The sequence below is a fragment of the Pyrus communis genome, chromosome 3 (assembly GCF_963583255.1).
Source record: "Pyrus communis chromosome 3, drPyrComm1.1, whole genome shotgun sequence".
Lineage (NCBI taxonomy): Eukaryota > Viridiplantae > Streptophyta > Magnoliopsida > Rosales > Rosaceae > Pyrus > Pyrus communis.
In genome coordinates, this window is record NC_084805.1 from 17,621,821 (window position 1) to 17,641,777 (window position 19,957).

The window sequence follows — 19,957 nt, forward strand, 5'->3', positions numbered from 1 at the left end:
ATGGAGGAGGATGAGGATGATCACCATAGAAGGCAGAAGGTCTCACATTCCCTCCGTATCATGGAAGCTGTGGGTCAGATAGCCAAACTCAGACGTGCGGCAAACATCGGTAAAAGAAAGGAAAGACGAGGTAAAGATCTCTTGGAAGATTATTTTATTCCCAACATCGTTTTCCGTGATCATGTTTTCAGACGTCGTTTAAGAATGCAACGAAGTTTGTTCGACAAAATCATGAGTGCTGTTTGCAACCATGATCCATACTTTGTGCAAAAAGATGATGCTTTTCATGTTCTAGGTCTTCTTCCTGAGCAAAAAATTACAGCTGCCTTGTGAATACTTGCATATGGAGCATTTGCAAATCAAGTGGATGAGATCACAAGGATGGGAAAAACAACTATTCTGGACTCCCTGATGCGGTTTTGCTCTGCAATTGAAGCCCTCTACACCAATGAGTACCTCCGGAAACCCACACAAGGGACATGAGAAGGCTTCTGAGGAAGGGTGAGATGCGAGGCTTCCCTGGTATGATTGGAAGCATCGATTGCATCCACTGGACTTGGAAAAACTGTCCAAATGCGTGGCCAGGAACTTATGGCGATAGAAAATGAGTCAAAAGCATCATTTTAGAAGCAGTGGTTTCATTTGATACATGGATTTGGCATGCTTTTTTTGGTGTTCCAGGAGCTCAGAATGACCTAAATGTCCTTTCCCAATCTCCAGTGTTTGACAAACTACTACAAGGAAAGGGGCCGAGATGCACATATTAGGTTAATGGTAATAAATACGAGGGACCATACTACCTTGCAGATGGCATTTACCCAAGGTGGTCAACGTTTGTCAAAACAGTGCCACATCCACAGAGTGAAAAAGAAAAACATTTAGCAAAGTGTCAAGAAGGGTGTAGGAAGGATGTCGAGCGTTGTTTTGGTATCCTGCAAGCTCGTTGGGCGATTGTCAGGGCTGCAGCTAGAATGTTTGATGTCGAGGCTCTTCGATCCATCATGATGACGTGTATTATTCTTCACAACATGATTGTTGAAGACGAGTATGATTATGATGTCGTCGATGAATACGAGCTGGATCCGATGAACAACTCAAAAACACAAATCTACTATGCTCATGACTAGACCGAAGATCCCCGTGCAACATGAGTCGTTGGAACGGGATGAATGTTATAATGAATTGATCATTCAACGGTACACTTCATTGCAAGAGCCATATTGGCACGTAACCTGCCATAATGACTTGATTAAGCACCAATGGGGATTGCACGATGGCGAGGACAATTAAAATGAGGCTTGTGGTTGAAGAATAAAGTGTATTGTTTTTTAAGTAATCTTATTTAGTGTGTTTTTTTTAAGCTAGAACGTTAGGTTATGTAATTTTATTTGATGTTTTTTTTTTAAGTTTATTTGATGAGTTTATGTAATCTTATTTGATGTGTTTAAATAAAGTACAAAAAATAAAATTGAAATTGCATAAAGTTCTAAAAATAAATAAGAAATTACATAAAAATTACATAAGAAATTAAATAAAGTTCTAGAAATAAATAAGAAACTACATAAGAAATTAAATAAAGTTCTAAAAATAATAAAAAATTACATAAGAAATTACATGAGGGTTAGGTATTTATAGAAAAAAAAAATTATTTTTTTTAAATTTTTCTGTATTTTAAAAAAAAAATCATAATTTTTAATTAATTTTTAATAAATTTTAATGTTGTTAATTAATTTGGACCGTTGGATTTGAAAAATATTCAAATCCAACAGCCAACGAGTTGCCACGTGGCCAATGGTCATAATTCTGACTGTTGGGCCTTTTTTAATTTTATTTTTGGGGGAAAAAACGGGAACCGTTGATCTGTGATCGAACGGTCCAGTTTAAAAGTGAAATTCAAAAATTTTTTACCGTTGGAAATCCAACGGCATAGAGTGGGCCACGTCTCCCAGCCCGGATGCAATTTGACTGCGCTTGCTAGCGAGCCTCGCCTTTGATTTTGTTGTATGCTAATCGAGCCCACTCGCGAGTGAAGGCCACGAGCCAAGCTCAAAAAAACAAACGGGCCTGTCTCTTGGTCAGTCCATTTTAGGCTAGGTTGGAGACTGGCTTAGGCTGGGTACCAGTCTATTCTACGGGTTAGAGTGGTTTGGCTGAGCCCCAATCTGTTTTTTCCACTGGGTGCTGGTCTCCTTTGCTTCCGATGGAAATGCTCTAAGATGGTAAATACCAAACTAATGGCGGATGTGATTGTTATCCGTTTGTGATACCAATGTTTTTAGGTAACATCACATTAAGCACGTTTTGAGCCCTTGAGTTAGGGCTGATTTGGTATTGATGTGCTTTGAAAAAACATTGATTCTGCTATACTGTGAGAATATGATAGTGTTTGGTAAACTTTTATGTAAAACAACTATGATTATATGAAATGACTAAAAAAGGTATAATACTAGATATGCCATTAATTTAATTTTTTTAACAAATAAAGGTGAATTACTAAATATACTTTATTTTTTAAATAAAAATATTTATAAACTTTATCTTAAATATTTATAATTAAGAAATTTAAAAAAAAAAAAATTAATGCCTAAAAATTAATAAATCTCTCTCTCTCTCTCTCTCTCTCTCTCTCTCTCTCTCTCTCTCTCTCTCTCTCTCTCTTATCTTCTTTATTTCCAATGCGCTACTCCATTTGCTCGTCCGTCATCACCTTCACGAACAACCCTCAATTTCCATTTCCAATCCCATCATCTTCTTCTAGGTTGTGCAAGTTCTGGTGGATTATTTGCTGCCGCCACTCCCCCATCATCCTTCCCAATCAATTTGTTGAGTTGCTTTTTCTTCACTAGCTTTTCCTCTTGGGCTAGTGGTCTGTGGACGAGAAGAGCGAAAAGGAAGAGAGAGAGCTTCGGTAAGGTTTCTTGAGACTCTGCGGGAACACTTTTCTGGAGAAACACAGAAGGTTGCGAGAGAGAAGTAGAAGAGGAAGGCACGACTGATGATAGAGAGAAAGAAGGTAGGATTGGAAAATTGAAAAGTTTATTTATTTTTTACTGTTCACCCGTGTTTTACCAAAATAAGTTGTTTTGTTGAAGCTGTTATTTCCAGCTTCTGGTTTTCAGCTTTTATTTTCACCCATAACTTTAAAAAAAAAAAACTGATTTAAAGTGTTTATCAAACACTCAAAATGCTCCAACTTTTTTCATACCCACTTTTTTTTTTTTTTTTTTTTTTTTAAGTTAAGCTAAGCCAAACTAGGGCTTAGTAGAGCAATCCTCATCCACTAGATTGCTGACGAGAAATAATTTCAACACATCATGTTTCACCTTTTTACACAACTCTTCCTAATTTTAACAGTTGATTCTCCTTCAACTATTACAATATTAGGAAAATTAACGAAAAGTTCAAAAAAAAATTTAGTTTTAATGAAAAATGACAAATAAAGGTGTAGTGAATAGTACTAGGGAAAGGTAAAAATGTGGTTTTTCATTAAAAGTGAACAGTACCGGAAGTGTTTCGTTAAAACTCCCTACAATATTCCCACCTACCTTCATAAGAGAATATCGATTATGTGTGGGGTTTACTCTTTTAAGTATTTTGAGTGGGATGATTAGGATGATGGTTTTCAATCTCCTTTCCTTTTCTTTTATGGCGTGTTTACATATAGGGAAAGGATATGGCGGAATGGGAGTCATTCCCCATTCCTGATTATTCCTCCGTTTACCAACTTTAGCGGAATGTACAGTTCTGCGAGCTCCACATAAAATCAAGATTTCAATTCATGATATTGCCGAAATAGGATTACCTAGAAGAAGGTAGTACTTGTATTCCCAAGAGAAAGCTCCATCTAAAATCAAAATTTCCTTCCCAAAATACCCTACACCTTCGGTACTCATTTCCATCTTCTCGTTGTCCTCAGCCATCCTCTCCAGCAGCTATCTGCTCCTCTGCCACCTCCTCTCGCTCCACCACCCCAAAATCGTCCACGTCCTCCTCCATAGGATTCGGCAAATCATCATAAGAGGATACAAGGGATTCGCTATCAATCACAGTGCCTAGATCCCTCTTTGCCTCCACATGTGTTGCCATGTCGAACGGTTTCGATTTGGGGCTCGGCTACTTTTCAACCCAAAAAACCCATTGCTCCCTGCATTTCACCTTTATCATTTGTGCCACACCTTCCACCTCCCCGTGTAGCCATGCCTTACTCCCCTGCCACTGCCTCACAAAACCCAACCACATATCCCCCAAATAGGATTCAAGAATTTATCACCCAAACCCCAAATAATAAACCCACAGATCCGGTGAAGAAATCACTCAAAACCCAGAAAATCTTGAAATTGAAATACTTGGTAGGGAGGAGGGGTGGTGATTATGGGGTAGGGTGAGTGGCAAAGATGAAAGCGAGGGGGAAAAGGGGAGGGAGGAGTTCTTATTTTCTATTGGGGAAGTCTGATAGATGAAGGTTTACAATAATGACATTTTGTGAAAATGTTATTAAAAAAATATCAAAAAGAAATAAAACAAAAAAATAAGGGCATTTTAGTGATCATATTGATTTCTATTCGAATTAGTAAACAATTTATATGAATTTTGTTTCATTTTTAGTTCGATTCCAGAATATTTAAGTAAACATGACTCCTTCTCAATCCAATTCCTCCTCAATTCAATTTCTTCTCAATCCAATTCCTCTATTTTGATTACGATTACGTAAACGAGCCCTTAATTCAAACAAACAACAAAGAAACAAAACAAGAGTGAGGGACCCAAAAATCATGACTTATTTCAAGTACCATTTCACTATCAGAGAATGACCGTGATGCTTGTCTTTGCACCTGATTTTTCACACCTATATTCTAATTTTAGGCACCCAAATAAAAGATTTGAAGATACTTTAGAGGCAGAAATTGGGGAGGATCCATATATTAAGCCAATTATCTCAATAGCCACTTTTTCAATCAAGATAATTAGAATAACTGTTGAAATTGATTGATTTATGATATTAGACAATCCAAGACACAAAGATGTTAACGGAACTCCAAAGAAATTATTTTACACTCTTTGTAAATGTTTTTTTTTCCAAATATACAAAATTTAGAGTGGTCACAATTGAAAATAAAATGAGAAAAAATCGTTTAAGGTGGTTTACACATGTAAACCGCAGGCTTCTAAATACTCCGGTTAGAAAATACGATTATGAAATAGAGTCTTAGAGCAAAATGAGTAGGGGAGGACTTAGGAAGACCTGGAAATGAACTCTAAGAAAAGACATGAAATACTTGAAGCTAACGAAAAACTTAGCACAAAACTAAGTCCAATGGCGTTCTAAGGTTCATACAACCACCCTATTTAGTGGAATAAGTCTTTGTTTGTTTATATGAAAAAATTTGAGTGCAAATTAGTTTTTTGGAGTCCAATAATTGTACCCCCAGGGAAATTAGCTATAAGATATTATCCTAATTATCTCAAGAGGAAATTGTAACAATGGTCCATCAACTAAAAATTCGTAACTATTGGCTCCTTAAGCATCTATAATCCTTTTTACCAACTCTATCAAAATGAGTCATGTTGAGCAACCATTGCTCTAATTGGGTTAAAGTTGGCGGACTATTTCTCCAATTGGGTTAAAGTTGAGGGAACATTGCTACAATTTTTCTCATTTGGTTTTTCATATTTGCCCCTTGATTCAACGTCATGTGCATGCACGTGACTCATTTTGATAGACGTTATAACGGAATTGACGAAAATAATCATAGATGCACATTATGATGAGTTTTGGAATCAATAATCACGGAATTTTAGTTAATATGTCATTACTCTAATTGCGTTAAAGTTAAGGACCATTGCTACAATTTCTTCTTATCTCAAATATATGGTTTGGTTGAATATTGGTTCTTTTAAAAAGAGAGAATCTACACTCAGTATAAGAGGCAAACAAATAACCCAAGCTTTAGTTGAAGCTCTTTCAGCTTCAAGTCTCTTTAGTTCATCATCTTGCAACTTTACACAGTTCATCTTCCTTTTCGTGCCGTTTTAGGTCGACTTTCGGATAAACAGTTCCTTAATGCAAAGCAAATTTGAAAAATAATTCATGCATTACTGCCTAAAACTACCTGCAAGGAGGTAAATTACAATTACAAATAGTTTGCAATGTAATACTAAATTACATGGTACGTAGTAGTTATATTGCTATATGGATTGTATCCCAACTTTCCTACTCTCATCTCACTCAGTATGTTTTGCATTTCTACCATCCCCTTAAACTACATTTGCGCGTAAGGTACCAGTTCGGTAGAAAGAATCGCAGAGCGCGCTTTGCTTATAGCTGATCGTAACTTGATTACCGAATGAAAGCCGCACATGCTAAGATTAATGGTGCACTAGAGAACTTGACTCCTCTCTGAGTCTGGTCTCTGGAGAAGAAAACCAAACAAAGCTATGCATTAGCAGAGTTTGAAATAAGGGTTTTTAATCTTTGGCATGCTATTGTCTTTATTTAATCATTCTATGAATATAAATTTCGATGGACAAGTAAAATAAATGGACAAAAACTTGGAGGAGTTCTGATATCTTACTTCTGTAAAGAGGAAAGTAGTCCACAATATATGGTATTGTCAGGCAAAGAATTTTCGTTTTGGTTGCGATTCACGACACTCAAATAAGCTTCTTGGCCTAGATACCATGAGTCCAGATTCTGTGCACGAAGGTTCCAAATTCCGGCATTGTCAAGAACAACCAATATGGCTGTCCAAGATCCAGGGAAGACCTATAGCCATATGAGCATGAAGCAAAGAATTAACAATACGCAATCAACCTAAAAGTGGATCAACCAAGAATCTTGTTCCATTCCATGCGCAGGTAAATGTGCACGAGTGCAACAAGCCCATTGAACCAAGGTGTACCTGTGTTGTGCAGCGAGCAACGTCATCCCATTTGTTGTAAGTGCTTCTGCTATTCTCTGTCCACACTCCCACATCCATACTACAGGGCAACATCAAATTATTCGATCATGTTTGTACTTTGGCAGTTCCATAATTAGGAACAGAGACAGATTACGAACTCAAAACTAAAAGCTCACCCCACGACAAAAAATGCAGAGCCATCCAAATGGTAGTTCTGAACAGTGGTGTCATTGTTCTGAAAGATGATTTCCATGAAACCCTTGAAAGTACCATTAATCAGGGATGTGTCGACTTTGGCAGGTCTGTTCATCAGTATATTCGGGAAATCAAGCTTGTAAACCACTGAAATGTTGAACTTTTGGGCAAGCTTAAGGGGTGTTGAATGTGGTATGTACGAAATACCATTGAGGGTAGTGCGCCACTTCCCATTTATAACTTCTGCGGGTCTATTGAGGATGATGTATACATCTGTAACAGTGACTTCACCGTGTTAAAAAGATCCTTATGGGTTTGGAGGGCAGCACCAGCAGGAAAATTCCACCTTCAACTGTTTATGATTTTTTTTCGTCCTAAGTTGGTCCTAAATTTTTAAAAGTGGACTCAATATGGACAATGTTGAAGTTTGTTACAACCATACATAAGTTGGGCTCAGATACAACGGAAGTTAGTTATGACTGTGAGCAAAAATATGAATTGAATCTATCTACGATATGAGCACTCTACAAGGATTAATGGAGATTGGAGAGCAAAGATGAAGATGAATACGACAGGGCATTCGAAATTGATACCTCTTTCAACGTTGAAAAGAAAAAGTATCACTAGATAGCTAGTTAGTGATTGTGAGTAGTTTCCACAAGGGGTTGTAAGTAAATAACTAAATTGGATTTGATTCCAAAATAGAATAATTACCAATTAAGACTATAGTCTAGCATGTTTTTATTCACTAGTAAATGAGAGGTTTGAGATTCGACTTACATAAAATCATAAACCACATGAAGATACATTCTTTTTGTTGAGTTAGATTTCTAATTATGATTGACTTATTATGTAATCTAGTTCACTCCTATATTCTATAAAATATCACATCTTCTTAAGAGTATAATATTATTGAATGGGTAATGTTAGGGAGACTAAATTTGCTAACTAAATAACATGTCACCAATATGAATGAGCAGGTTTATCAAAAACTTAAGTAATAAACCAATCATCAACTTCTATATCCATTCGTTTTTTAAATTTTGTCTACAAATTTAATATTTATAGCATCACTCTTATTGTATAAAAAAAATATAATAATGATTATATTGGGCCAACATCATGGCCTAGAAGGCTAGAAGCACTATCCAACCCAGTTATCGGACTCAACGTTTCGGCTTGGGACGAAGGCCGCTGAGCATAATACGGCAACGGGATCAATGGCCTCTCAAATGATGGAATCCACGATACAAAACTCAACAACTAGAGCAATTATTCTGTGTATTTGGCACACGTTGTTGTAGTGTTGTTACTTTTTTAAGAGAGAAATATCAATCAATTTTTTTTTATAACACATTAATTTTCAATTATTTTAAAAATAATTCCAAACAAGCGGAATGATGTTTTCTATAACATTATATTATGAATGTACGAATAAGATCTTTATAATTATAATGAAGAAAGTAGAGAGTTGAACCAATAATTGAAATGTATACACGTTATAATCCCCTAAAGGAAAGAGCAAAGAGAGAAGAGAGAAATAGGAGACAAAGATTCGGAGGAGAGGTCTGTGAGGAGGACAGGAGCAGAGAGAGAAATGAGAGAAATAATCAGATCATGTGAGGGATAGAACCAAACTGGATTATCTTTAAAGTCAAAAACACGTTTTCTCTCCAGTTTCCCAAACTGCAAACACTTTCGAGTTTTCTCTTTTGGTTGCAGGTTTGGTATTTTTTTGCTGCGATGTCTTGGTCATTTTCTCTGGTGTTGCTGCTTGGGTAGCTGCTGACAAGACTTTTGTGGTGGTGACAATGATGAATACGACTTTCTATAGTCAAATATTAGGATGTGGGCTTTAACTTTTGCTTATATAATTGGGCCAAACTTTTATGTATATGTCTCTCCACAATGCATTGAGATTGTAACCTTGTTTCAAAGTAATGAAATTCACTTTTCAGACCAAAAATAAAAAAAATCCCCTAAAGATTTGTTTAGCAGACTTGTCTTCAATCGATCACTGAAGCTAGTGTCCATAAATTCGTCCAAGACAAAATCATAATAACTTATACCCAAGTAATGTCTTAGTGTAATATTGTTATTATCTTTCGCAAGCTACCTTTGGCCTCCCATGTGTCACAATATTATAATTTTTCATAACCTTTCGAAATTTTTAACGTATCGGAAGACTATAATGCAGATAATATTATTTGTTTAAAAAAAAGTAAATTGTAACAATAGTTCCTCAATTTTAATCAAATGGGAGCAATGGTCCCTCAACTAAAAATTCATTACCATTGGTCTCTCAACTTATCAAAATGTGTAGCTATAGTCATTTTCATCAATTTCGTCAAAATTTTGTCAAATTAAGTTATGTTGGAATGACCATTTATACAATTAGGGTCTCTCAACTCATCAAAGTGTGTAATTATGATCATTTTCATCAACTACGTCAAAAAGTTTGTCAAAACAAGTTATGTTGGAAGGACCATTGCCACAATTAAGCTAAAGTTAAGGGATCATTTCTCTAATTGAGTTAAGGTTGAGGGACCAATAGTAATAGATTTTTAGTTAAGAGATCATTGCTCTAATTGAATTAAAATTAAAGGACTATAGTTACAATTTACTCTTTAAAAAAATACTGACTGTAATGAGTTTGTTACCGATTGAATTCTGACAAAGTGGCTCGCTATAGAAGCATCTGGAAATATGTTGTCGCCTACAAATTAATTTGTGTAGACATGTAGTAAAATAGATGTCAAATCAATGTACGAGTTAGCCGGATAACACGAAATTTGGACCATACATGATGCATGTGAAGAAAGACATATCTCCTGCTCATTTTTGGCGCGGCTATATCTTATATCATATTGGTCTATGAACAATGATTATGTGTCAAATCAACATATTTTGTCGCTAACTTATAATTATGAACATGAAAGCAATGCATGCATAATGTCACGACAAAAAAACTATCGCATCAACAATTAAGGGATAAATACACAGGTGTATGCGTAGGAAAAAGAAAGAAAAACGACACTTAATGACATGACGCTAAACTTTATGCATGACCAATTGAACGATAAATGTATAAGAGTAATGATAAGAATATTAAGTTTGTAGGTAAAGTTTTAAAAATTAAAAGAAATAGAAGTTGATTATTGGTTTACTTACACGTGGATAAAGTTTTTCTTATTTTTATTAGTGACATATCATTTAGTTTGTAAATTTAATCTTCTTAACATTACTCAATTTGTAATTGTATACAAACGATTATATGCGAAAAAAATCGCATACTCTATACAAATCAACAAACAACCTTTCCTTTTTTTAACGCATCGTTGATCCCTTTTTTGTGTACAAGGGTCAAGGTCCAATTTTCTTTGCAGTGGGAGAGTGACCAAAAACTACTCAATGTTAATAAACATTTGAGCAATGAATTTAATTTACAAAATGCTATTTTTATTATCTATTTGTACTATATTTTCAATAGAGATGAGACTTATGGGTGCGTTTATTTGATCGGACTGTCTCGGATTAGATTAGCTTCAAAAACTATGTTGGACTGACTTAGAATAGATTAAGTTGGACTAATTTAGTAAAGCGTTTGGTGCATTGTTAGACTAAGGAGAAGGATAATGAAAAAGTAATTAATCTTTTTAAATTTGTTAAAAAAATCTTTTAAAATTATAAAATCCAAAATATATATGATTAATAAATCTTCCATTCCATCCCCAACTTTATGATTAATAAAATGAATGTAGACCAACTTCCGGTAAAATAAACGTTCAATAACACATTAAAGTTTCAACATGCTAGGACATACGTGGCATGCGACATGTGTTTCACAAATCGTACACATAAATGTGACTCGTCAAAATCGGGCGAGTCATCAAGAAAGACTCCGAAACTCATCAAATGTTAATTGCTGGAGTAAAATCACGAATCGGCGTGCAAATCGAGTCCTTTTGTCAATTAATCAAGCTCACAATCAAGGCGAAATCCATCTGTAGGTAAGGCTTGGAGAGTTAAATACGAGGCTCCATGACAAAGAAAAAGGACCAAAAAATCATTCACGCCCAAACGCTGAAGCTTTGAAACTCCAAAGCTCTTAAACACTCAAACCCTCCAAACAGTCAAACACTCAAGAAGACTTGTCAAACCCTCCATGTTCTTCGTCAAACCCGTGAAGAACCACCAAGCACCCCTACACATGCCCTTTCGTCTATTGCTAAGAGCCAAAACCTTGCGGCACCCGTTCAACCAAGATCAAGTCATCACAACTCTTTGATTAACAACACTACACACCTTACATTTCAGAGATCGAATCAAAGGATCAAGTTGCAAAGAGATTGTAACCCCACATTTACATTAGTACAATTATTATTTTGTGCACGTGTTCTCATGTTATTTGCTATAGGATTTTCACGTTTATAATGAGAACTAACAACTCCTCCACTATCATAACCTCAACTCCTCCATTATCGTAGCCCTTACTCCTCAGCCACAACCAGCAGCAACTCCTCCATCGCAGTCCTAACTCCTCCATCAAAGCCCCAACTCCTTCATCGCATCCCTAACTTACTCCATTAAAAAAAATAAAAATTAATGGGCTAATTCTTGAAACGTGAAATTGATTCAAGCATTGAGTGGATTTTGAGGTGCAGAAGAAAGATGATGAGCAAGGGTCGCGTGAGTCGAAGGCGAGGGTTTCGTAGATGAGTCAATGGCCTCTGGTCTAAGTAGTTCCAAAATGAGGGTCGATTTATGCCCATGATGGCTGATCTATGCCCACAACAATCAGGGGGTGGAGGTTTATGGATATTGTCGGAAGAGAAAGAGTTGCAAGGCGGAAGAGTGCAGAGAAGGAAGAAGGTCTTAGCAGTCCCCCTCCTTTTCAAGCTCTCACGAAGAACTTATGTGAAGCGATTAAACTTAGTCCCACAGTGTAACCAACATTGGACTACATTAATAAATGGTCCGGTCTCATCCAGTGAGAATTAGTGAGACCAAACAAATGTACCCTATATGTGTTGGAGGACTTTAGCTTTATTAGAGAGATAATACACATGATGGTACAAATAGATGATAAGTATAACACTACCCTTAAATTTAACCATCAAATAGTTTTTAGCACCAGTGGCATAGCCACATTAGCACAAGGAGGGGCGGCCGCCCTCCTATCATCGAAAATCACCATGAAAGGCGGGGAACTATGTTTAAATCCTCCTTCAAATAGTATGGTTAATTCAAATCTTCCTTCAAATATTTGGAAAACAATTACTTTTATTAATAGTGAGTTTATTATGCGATGTTTTTATAACATATAATTTACCAACACAATTATAACTTGTTTAAATTTCGTCTCTTCTTACAACAATTTCTAGTTTCGCCAGTAGTCAGCACTACATGACATACATGTACCAAAGTACGAAGACATTGAAGAAAAATCCGGAAGACAGACAGCGCTTTTGGTTGGTTAAGACGTCTAAAATTACGAGGTTTGGACTGTACATTTTAACTGTTTAACCAAGATCTTGCTTCTCGTGCCCAATCTCTTCTCCAAAACTCTATCCCAAATCTCTCCACCTCCTCCGCCGCCTCCTTTTCCTCCTCCTCGTGCTTATCAGATTCCACGACAAAAATACCACAAAATTCCCGCCAAATAACCACAACTACCGTTTAGGTACCCACATGGCAGGCCCCCATTCGGCATCCACTTACACACTACAAGTCAAAAAACACAGAGATTCACAGCTCCGCGGGCCCCACCTTACCACCACCACTAATTGATCACTCTCCCAATCCTCTCTGTACTCAAGCTGGCACCGCCGTCTCCTTCTCCACTTCTACTAGATCACTACCACCATTCCCAAAATCTTCTAATCCATCCCTCCTCCAAAACCCTAACCCTAATTCCCCAAACCTCTGCAAATATCACTACCAAAAACAAAATTGTCACTTCAGTTCGTGCTTTTTAGTTGACTCAGGCATTTTAACAAACACTTCAACATGCTGCGGCTGCCGCAATTCACCTGCTTTTTCCTCCTCTTACTGCTCCCGTTGATCACGTGCTCGAATTCGAAGCCGACGACGGTGTACGACGTGCTGCGGGCCCACGGGCTTCCGATGGGACTGCTGCCGAAAGGGGTCGTCGATTTCGAGGTCGACGACGCCGGCAGGTTTACGGCCCACCTGGATCAGGCTTGCAATGCCAAGTTCGAGAGCGAGTTGCATTACGACAGAAACGTTTCGGGGACGCTGAGTTTCGGGCGGATCAGATCCTTGTCGGGTATTTCGGCGCAGGAGCTGTTCCTCTGGTTTCCGGTTAAGGGTATCCGGATCGACGTGCCCAGCTCCGGCATCATTTACTTCGATGTCGGCGTCGTGTATAAGCAGTTCTCGCTGTCGCTGTTTGAAACGCCGCCTGATTGCACGGCCGCCTCCGGCAGCTTTGAAGCCATTGGAACCGTTTCCAAGGTAAGTTCCAATCTAGTCTCTCACTTGTTTTGGAAATTGATAATTGGATTGATTTTTGATGAAAAATGAGACTGGAATTGTGTGATTGATTGCTTGATGTGCAGAGTAAATCGGGGAAATTGCGGTCGAAGCTCAATTATGAACTCGGTGGGAGATATTTTGTGTAGAACTTTGGAGGGAGAAGTGGATTGGAATTGTGAGTTTTGCAGAGTCTGGATTAGTGTGTGTTGGGTTGAGTTTTTTTTTCGGTTTTCAATGGCCAGTGAATTCGATTCGAAACCGAAGATTGGAGGAGGCAGAGTTCAAACACAGTCAGTTTGTTGTCTCCACTGCAAGAAGATTGAGTGAGGCAGAAGAAACAATGTAGTCAGATGAACCCCAAATCAGGTGATGCATCTGCAAACAGGTTTTATGTTGTATTTTTAAGCTCATAACTGGTATCATGAAAATGGTATAAAAGCTATCAATAAAAATCCTTATGTTTTGTAGCAATTGTATGTGAAGGTTTTATTCTCGGTCTTTTCTTTTATCGATACACACGTTACGTTTTACATTAAATTAATCTAAACTAAAAGAAGCATATTATTGTGGAAAGGAGCATAACTGCTCTAGCTAACGTGGTTACATGTAAATAGAGGAGTAAATGAGAGGAAGAGTGCTAACCCATCTTATGTTGTCTAATTCTATTTGCAAATCCAATTTCAATTGAGGATCTAACTTATTATGATTATGATCAGGTCTAAAACCTTGAAGGACTGTGTGTCAGTTGTCTGAGAGAGTTAGAGCAGATGCTTTGATTGATTACTGATGTGACTCTAATCAGAGTAAATTCTTTTTGCACTGGACTTTTGTTCCGGGAAGTTTTTGTCCCATCAAATTTTGGTTTCTTTCATCCTTTTCTTCTTTGTCAGAGCAGAAGCTCTACAGATGGTATACGTGTACTATTTTGTTCATTGAGAAATGTTAGGGAGATTCTCTCAAAAGTGGGATCTTTATGTACTCTGTCATCTCATGTTTTTAGCACAATATTTTATAATGCTGGTACGAGAATTAAAGTTAAACTGTGAAGTAACAGAAAATCTATGAAAAGTCCCACTTTGAATTAGTCTCCTTAGCATTTACCTTGTTCTTTTATGCAAGCGAAAGTATGGAGACTTCGAATGTAAGTGTAATGCTTTTAGTTACTTGAACTACGAGCCCCTTACATGACTTTATTTTAGCTACATGTGTTCCTTCGAATAGTTGAGGTAGACTAACAATGTAGTGAGAGCTCTCTTGAGGCAGAATTTCATATATGTAGTATTTTGATTGGAACTGTTGCTTTAGCTTCAGTTTGAAGTGTTGTGCACAGGATCACTCACTTTAGAGTTTAAGCCTTCTGCACTCAAATTCGTATGCGGCTTCTCTGTGTCTTATTTTAGCTTTTGACATGTATATTGTATTCACAGCAACTTCAGTTTTGAGAAGAAAAAAAAAAAAAAAAAAAGAGCAAAACGAGAACTTTGATCTCTTCACCATCGACTCTTACACCGAAGAGATAGATCTGATATGAAAATCCTCAAGTGGCAATGGACCCTTCCAACCACTACCACAAGTACGGTATCCCTTTCTACACCGCTGCTTGGCTCTCCAGCCTCGGCAAATCCAAATGACCCATACTGAATTAGCCCAATTCAATTCTGACTCTGCTTCTCTCTTCAGTCACGCTAAATTTGTGGACAATATTTTATAAACTAAATGATATAGAAATTGATGAATCAAACATAACGAGTTGTCATTACCACTCACCCCATGAAGCATTATTATTTAGCATCGAATCATTTAGTGCAGGCATATCCAAGATTGTAATCATCGTATTTATAGTTGAAATTGAAAGAGACGCATGTAAGAACTCATAAAACAACAAAAGACGGGACCCCTCTACCGGAAAATGTAGAAAGCTCGCAGACAACGACAAGAACATCAGTCTTAAAATTACAACAAAACCAAGGACATTTCTTCAAAAAATAAAATAAAATTTCCCATCTTTTTCACCCGGCACGTTACCCCATCACGGACCGTCCATTTCTATGATCCAAATTGCACCCAACTTACAGAGACCCATAAAAGCTAGAAACCCTGTTGAACACGCACCAGGGGTCCAAAACACTTCCCCACCTTCCTTCTCTCTGTTTTTTTCAATCGAATTTTATACAAATATAATCCGCTCAGTCTATCACTTCATCTCTTCCCAACACCACCCAAAACCTCGCCGGAAACAACTGTTCTCCGGCGGAAAACCCCCTTTCGCCACCGACCCATTACCATGTCCACCACTCCCATCTCCTATCCAATAACCTCAAGACCCTTTCTCTCTCTCGCACCCACCACCGCAGCCTCAAAACTCTTTGCACGCCCGAATTCCCACACCAAAAGCTCTCTCTTATCCTCCTATCATTTCCTCAATAGGGTATTCAGAAATGGGGCTGCTCTGTCGATAAGAGCTTGCTCGACGTCGCCGTTTATCGGCAGAGTCGGGTCGCAGAGGAGGGAAGGCAACGCGTCACTGCTGTCGTTTGGGAAAAATCCACCAGCTGAAATATCGAAAGGGGCTTCCGACGACTCGTCGTCGTCTCAGGTCTTATCTGCAATGCTTCCTTTCGTCGTTGCTGCTACCGCCATTGCTGCTCTGGCTCAGCCTTCAACGTTCAATTGGTAGGTTCTGGTTTTCTTGAATTTTTATTTGGTTTTGAATGATTGCATGTCGAACTCTTGTGGAATTAGCAAGTGGGATTCAGTTTTTTGTAGTTTATGAAAGTCCAAGTTGGATTATTTTATATAGGGATACATATTACTTTCGTTTTTGCTGGGATAATCAAGGATTAAAGTTATAAATTAATCCTGGATCATTTCAGTCAACTCTCAGTTTCTGAGAATTTGGTTTAGAAAAATTTAAAGGTCGTGAGCTGGGAGTCTGGGACTGCTTGCATGTGTTTGATTTTAGGCACATGAGAGACTTGATTTTTGTTAATTTAGTTTAACGATGCATTAACTCAAAATTAATATAGGGTATCCAAGGATTTATATGCCCCTGCTCTTGGTGGGATCATGCTGTCAATTGGAGTCAAACTGTCGATTGATGATTTTGCTCTTGCATTCAAAAGGTAATATCTTTATTCAGCGTTGTGTATATATTCTTCTCACTGTCATTTATTTATTCTAATATGTTAGCGAGGTTTTGAGTGTGCTCCCAATATTCTTTACTTCTCATCTGCTGCAGACCTTTACCCCTCTCTGTTGGGTTTATCGCGCAGTATGTACTGAAACCGGTACTTGGGGTACTAATTGCTAACGCATTTGGCGTGCCAAGGATGTTCTACGCTGGCTTTGTCCTCACTGCTTGTGTTGCAGGGGCTCAGCTGTCTAGCTACGCTAGTTTCTTGAGCAAAGGAGACGTGGCCTTGAGCATTCTCCTCACCAGCACCAGCACCATTGCTTCCGTGATTGTAACCCCTTTACTAACTGGCCTTTTAATCGGTTCTGTTGTTCCGGTTGATGCTGTTGCCATGTCAAAGTCGATATTGCAGGTAGTTGGAGTTTAGTAATACAGTGTTTTACCTTCTGCGGCTATTATGCTTAAATAGACATTGACATTGTTATTTTACATGTAGGTGGTTCTTGTTCCGGTCACAATTGGTCTTGTGCTCAATACTTATGCAAAACCAGTTGTCAATTTCCTTCGACCAGTGATGCCAGTTGTTGCTATGATATGCACTTCATTGTGCATTGGCAGTCCTCTTGCAATTAACCGGAGTCAAATTCTATCTGTAGAGGGTTTCCGGTTGATATTTCCAGTCATAGCATTTCATGCGGTGGCCTTTACACTTGGATACTGGGTATCCAAAACTCCAGGTTTGAGGTAAATCTTCCTCTGTCATAGAATGTTAAAAGTTCGTGCTTGGAAGTCATGTGTTGTCCACTGTGAGGAAGAGTTGTGAGCCATTGGCATAACAACCTTTGTTGCCGGTTACCCTTGTTTTGCACTTTAATTCCTCCGCCACCATGTTTCAGTGGAGGTCCATAGTTAAGTGTTTATCTTTTATCCCTTGACGATCTTGCAACTGGCTTACATGGTTGATCGTTGCATCCCCAGTCTCAAATTCTAAATCATGTTATTCATTCACTCTAGCAAGTATCTAAGACTCGTCTGCTAATAGTTTCTAGGAGAGTCATTAAGCTCACTTGGTTCTAAGAAATGTTACATTTCAGAAATTTAAAGCTGGTGTCAGAAGTGTTTTAATATCCCCATGTTCCGTTATAGATAATGTTATTGTTGTCACCTCAGGCAAGAAGAAGAAGTTAGCAGGACACTTTCCTTATGTACGGGAATGCAGAGTTCCACTTTGGCAGGGTTACTTGCAAGCCAATTCCTTGGGAGCAGCCAGGCCGTTCCTCCAGCATGTTCGGTTGTTGCCATGGCCATCTTGGGCCTTTTTCTTGCATCTTTCTGGGGCACCGGCTCTCAAATCAGAGACCTTCCATCCCTACTAACACCTCGAACAGGTTCTCCAGTGAAGGCTTAGCAATGAAAACAACAATCAGAGAACTCATGGGGCATAGATAACGCTAAGTTAGTACACACTGATGGTCGTGGTTACTAGCACAGAACATTACAAGGACGATACAACAAAAAGGAAGATCGCTGTCATGTTGAACCACCTCAACTGGTTTGGAAAGCAACTACTGCTTACAGAGAGGATCGGGAACCGAAAACAGACAGACGGCGGGAAAACATAGTTTAGGCTAGAGCTGTAAAGTTGTAAAGCTCTTGTACTATAGGTGTGTATCTTTATGTTACTTTGTAAGTAATGATCCAAAGGTATACATAAATGTTGTCCTCTCTCTCCGGCCCAACATAGATAGACATTTTATGGGCTGACCACGGAGTGCTTGTTAGTTGTGATCTTGTGCATAGTAAGAGTTCACTGTTTACACAGATTATTCCTTGTAAAATTGACAAAAATCAGTTACTAAGGGTCTCTTTGTCAACCTAACGGCAAAGTGATCCTTTGCGTTTTCAACATAGAACGCATAGAACTCTCAGCTGGTCTATATTATGCTTAATTACATGGACGCTTAGCTGGTCTGTATTTTGCTTACATGGACGCGTAGCTGGTCTGTCTTTGGCTTACACGGACTCTAGTTCGATGACACATTGATAACAAATAAGACCTTTTTCCTTTTTCAAGAAAAAAAAAAAAAACCTTATAGGTACATAGAAACAGAACATACCGGAAGTGACATCAATCCAGGGTAATGAGGTTCGGAAGCAGGGGGTTTTGACGGACAAAGGGACCAAATGGTGTTACAATTTGCAAGTTTTAAGTGTTATTTGGTCAGTTTTCAGAACGTTATAGACCTAAATAGCAGGGACGTAAGTAGTGCCCTGTTATCCCCAATGGTTTTGGCCCCTCCCGATCCCACTATTTCTCAGACCTGCAACCGTATCCTCTAACCGCGTTTCTCGGCTATCCCGGAAGGTGTGTAGGGTTTTTGCTCGGGTGGTCATACCACCACCTTCCGTCTGTGTTCTTTTGTTGGCACGATTACTTGTGGGATATATTTTCCCATGAGTTTCATTCTCATGATGGCTGCAGATTTGAGTTTTGTGGCATGATGAAGGTGGGTGGAACCTACTTGATTTTCGATTTGGAGGCTTCGTTTAGCTGGATTCGGGTGCTTGCAAGAGGCGGTGTTTCGTGGTCGACGGTGTCGTGTACTTAAGAGTTTTTTTGTTTTTCTTATGTTTTTGGGATTCATATTTTAATTTTGGGCTTTATTTGTAATTAGATTCTAATATGTAAATGTTAGTTGTTTTGATAATGAAAATTTTACCTTTGGACCCCAAAAAAATAAAAAGAACAGCTGGAAAGTAAAACGTTAATGCTTTGATTTTGTTATACTACTTAACCCTGTGTGTTAGTGGTAGTTTTCAATTGAGGCAATTCCACATTAAAACCACGCCGGCCAGATTCTTTGTTTTTGTTTTTTTTGTTTTTTTTTGGCAACCCAAGTAACACGACCACAACATCTTCTTTAGAGCATTTTCAATGAAGTCCTTAAATAGAGTCCTTATCACCCTCTACCACCATATGTTTTTTAAGTTAAGAACTTTGTGGCTTCCAATCGGGCGGAGCTCTAGTCCCTATAGTAGAGGGATTGGCAGGAGTCTATATAAAAATCACTACATGGGCCCCATATGAATTGCGAGTGAGTTGTAACCACTGCGTGCAATACAAATGAAGCTGTTGTGCAACAATAACAAACCTACCAAAAAGCGCAAATAAAGCTTACTTGCCTGGCAAACCGTCAAGGCGTCCCACACATTTTTTTTTTTCCTCCTTCTT

The 19,957-nt window shown here is 38.2% G+C and overlaps 4 protein-coding genes across 4 annotated transcripts; 3 read left to right on the plus strand and 1 right to left on the minus strand.

Annotated features, from left to right (window-relative positions):
• On the plus strand, window positions 1–333 carry LOC137728331 (uncharacterized). The gene has a single exon (XM_068467146.1). The coding sequence runs from the start codon at window positions 1–3 to the stop codon at window positions 331–333; it is 333 nt and encodes a 110-aa protein (XP_068323247.1).
• A 6,235-nt stretch (window positions 334–6,568) lies between these two features.
• Window positions 6,569–7,209, minus strand: LOC137728332 (monocopper oxidase-like protein SKU5). Its single transcript, XM_068467147.1, has 3 exons — window positions 7,076–7,209; window positions 6,900–6,978; window positions 6,569–6,763 (listed from the first exon to the last, which is right to left on the minus strand). The coding sequence occupies exons 1-3, from the start codon at window positions 7,207–7,209 to the stop codon at window positions 6,569–6,571; spliced, it is 408 nt and encodes a 135-aa protein (XP_068323248.1).
• Window positions 7,210–12,969: 5,760 nt separating this feature from the next.
• LOC137729698 (uncharacterized) lies at window positions 12,970–14,063 on the plus strand. The gene is made up of 2 exons (XM_068468705.1): window positions 12,970–13,571; window positions 13,676–14,063. Exons 1-2 carry the CDS (start codon window positions 13,104–13,106, stop codon window positions 13,736–13,738), a joined length of 531 nt encoding a protein of 176 aa, XP_068324806.1. The 5' UTR covers window positions 12,970–13,103; the 3' UTR covers window positions 13,739–14,063.
• Window positions 14,064–15,691: 1,628 nt separating this feature from the next.
• Window positions 15,692–18,449, plus strand: LOC137729011 (probable sodium/metabolite cotransporter BASS3, chloroplastic). Its single transcript, XM_068467828.1, has 5 exons — window positions 15,692–16,265; window positions 16,619–16,714; window positions 16,831–17,137; window positions 17,222–17,469; window positions 17,896–18,449. The coding sequence occupies exons 1-5, from the start codon at window positions 15,877–15,879 to the stop codon at window positions 18,131–18,133; spliced, it is 1,278 nt and encodes a 425-aa protein (XP_068323929.1). The 5' UTR covers window positions 15,692–15,876; the 3' UTR covers window positions 18,134–18,449.
• The last annotated feature ends 1,508 nt before the right edge of the window (window positions 18,450–19,957 follow it).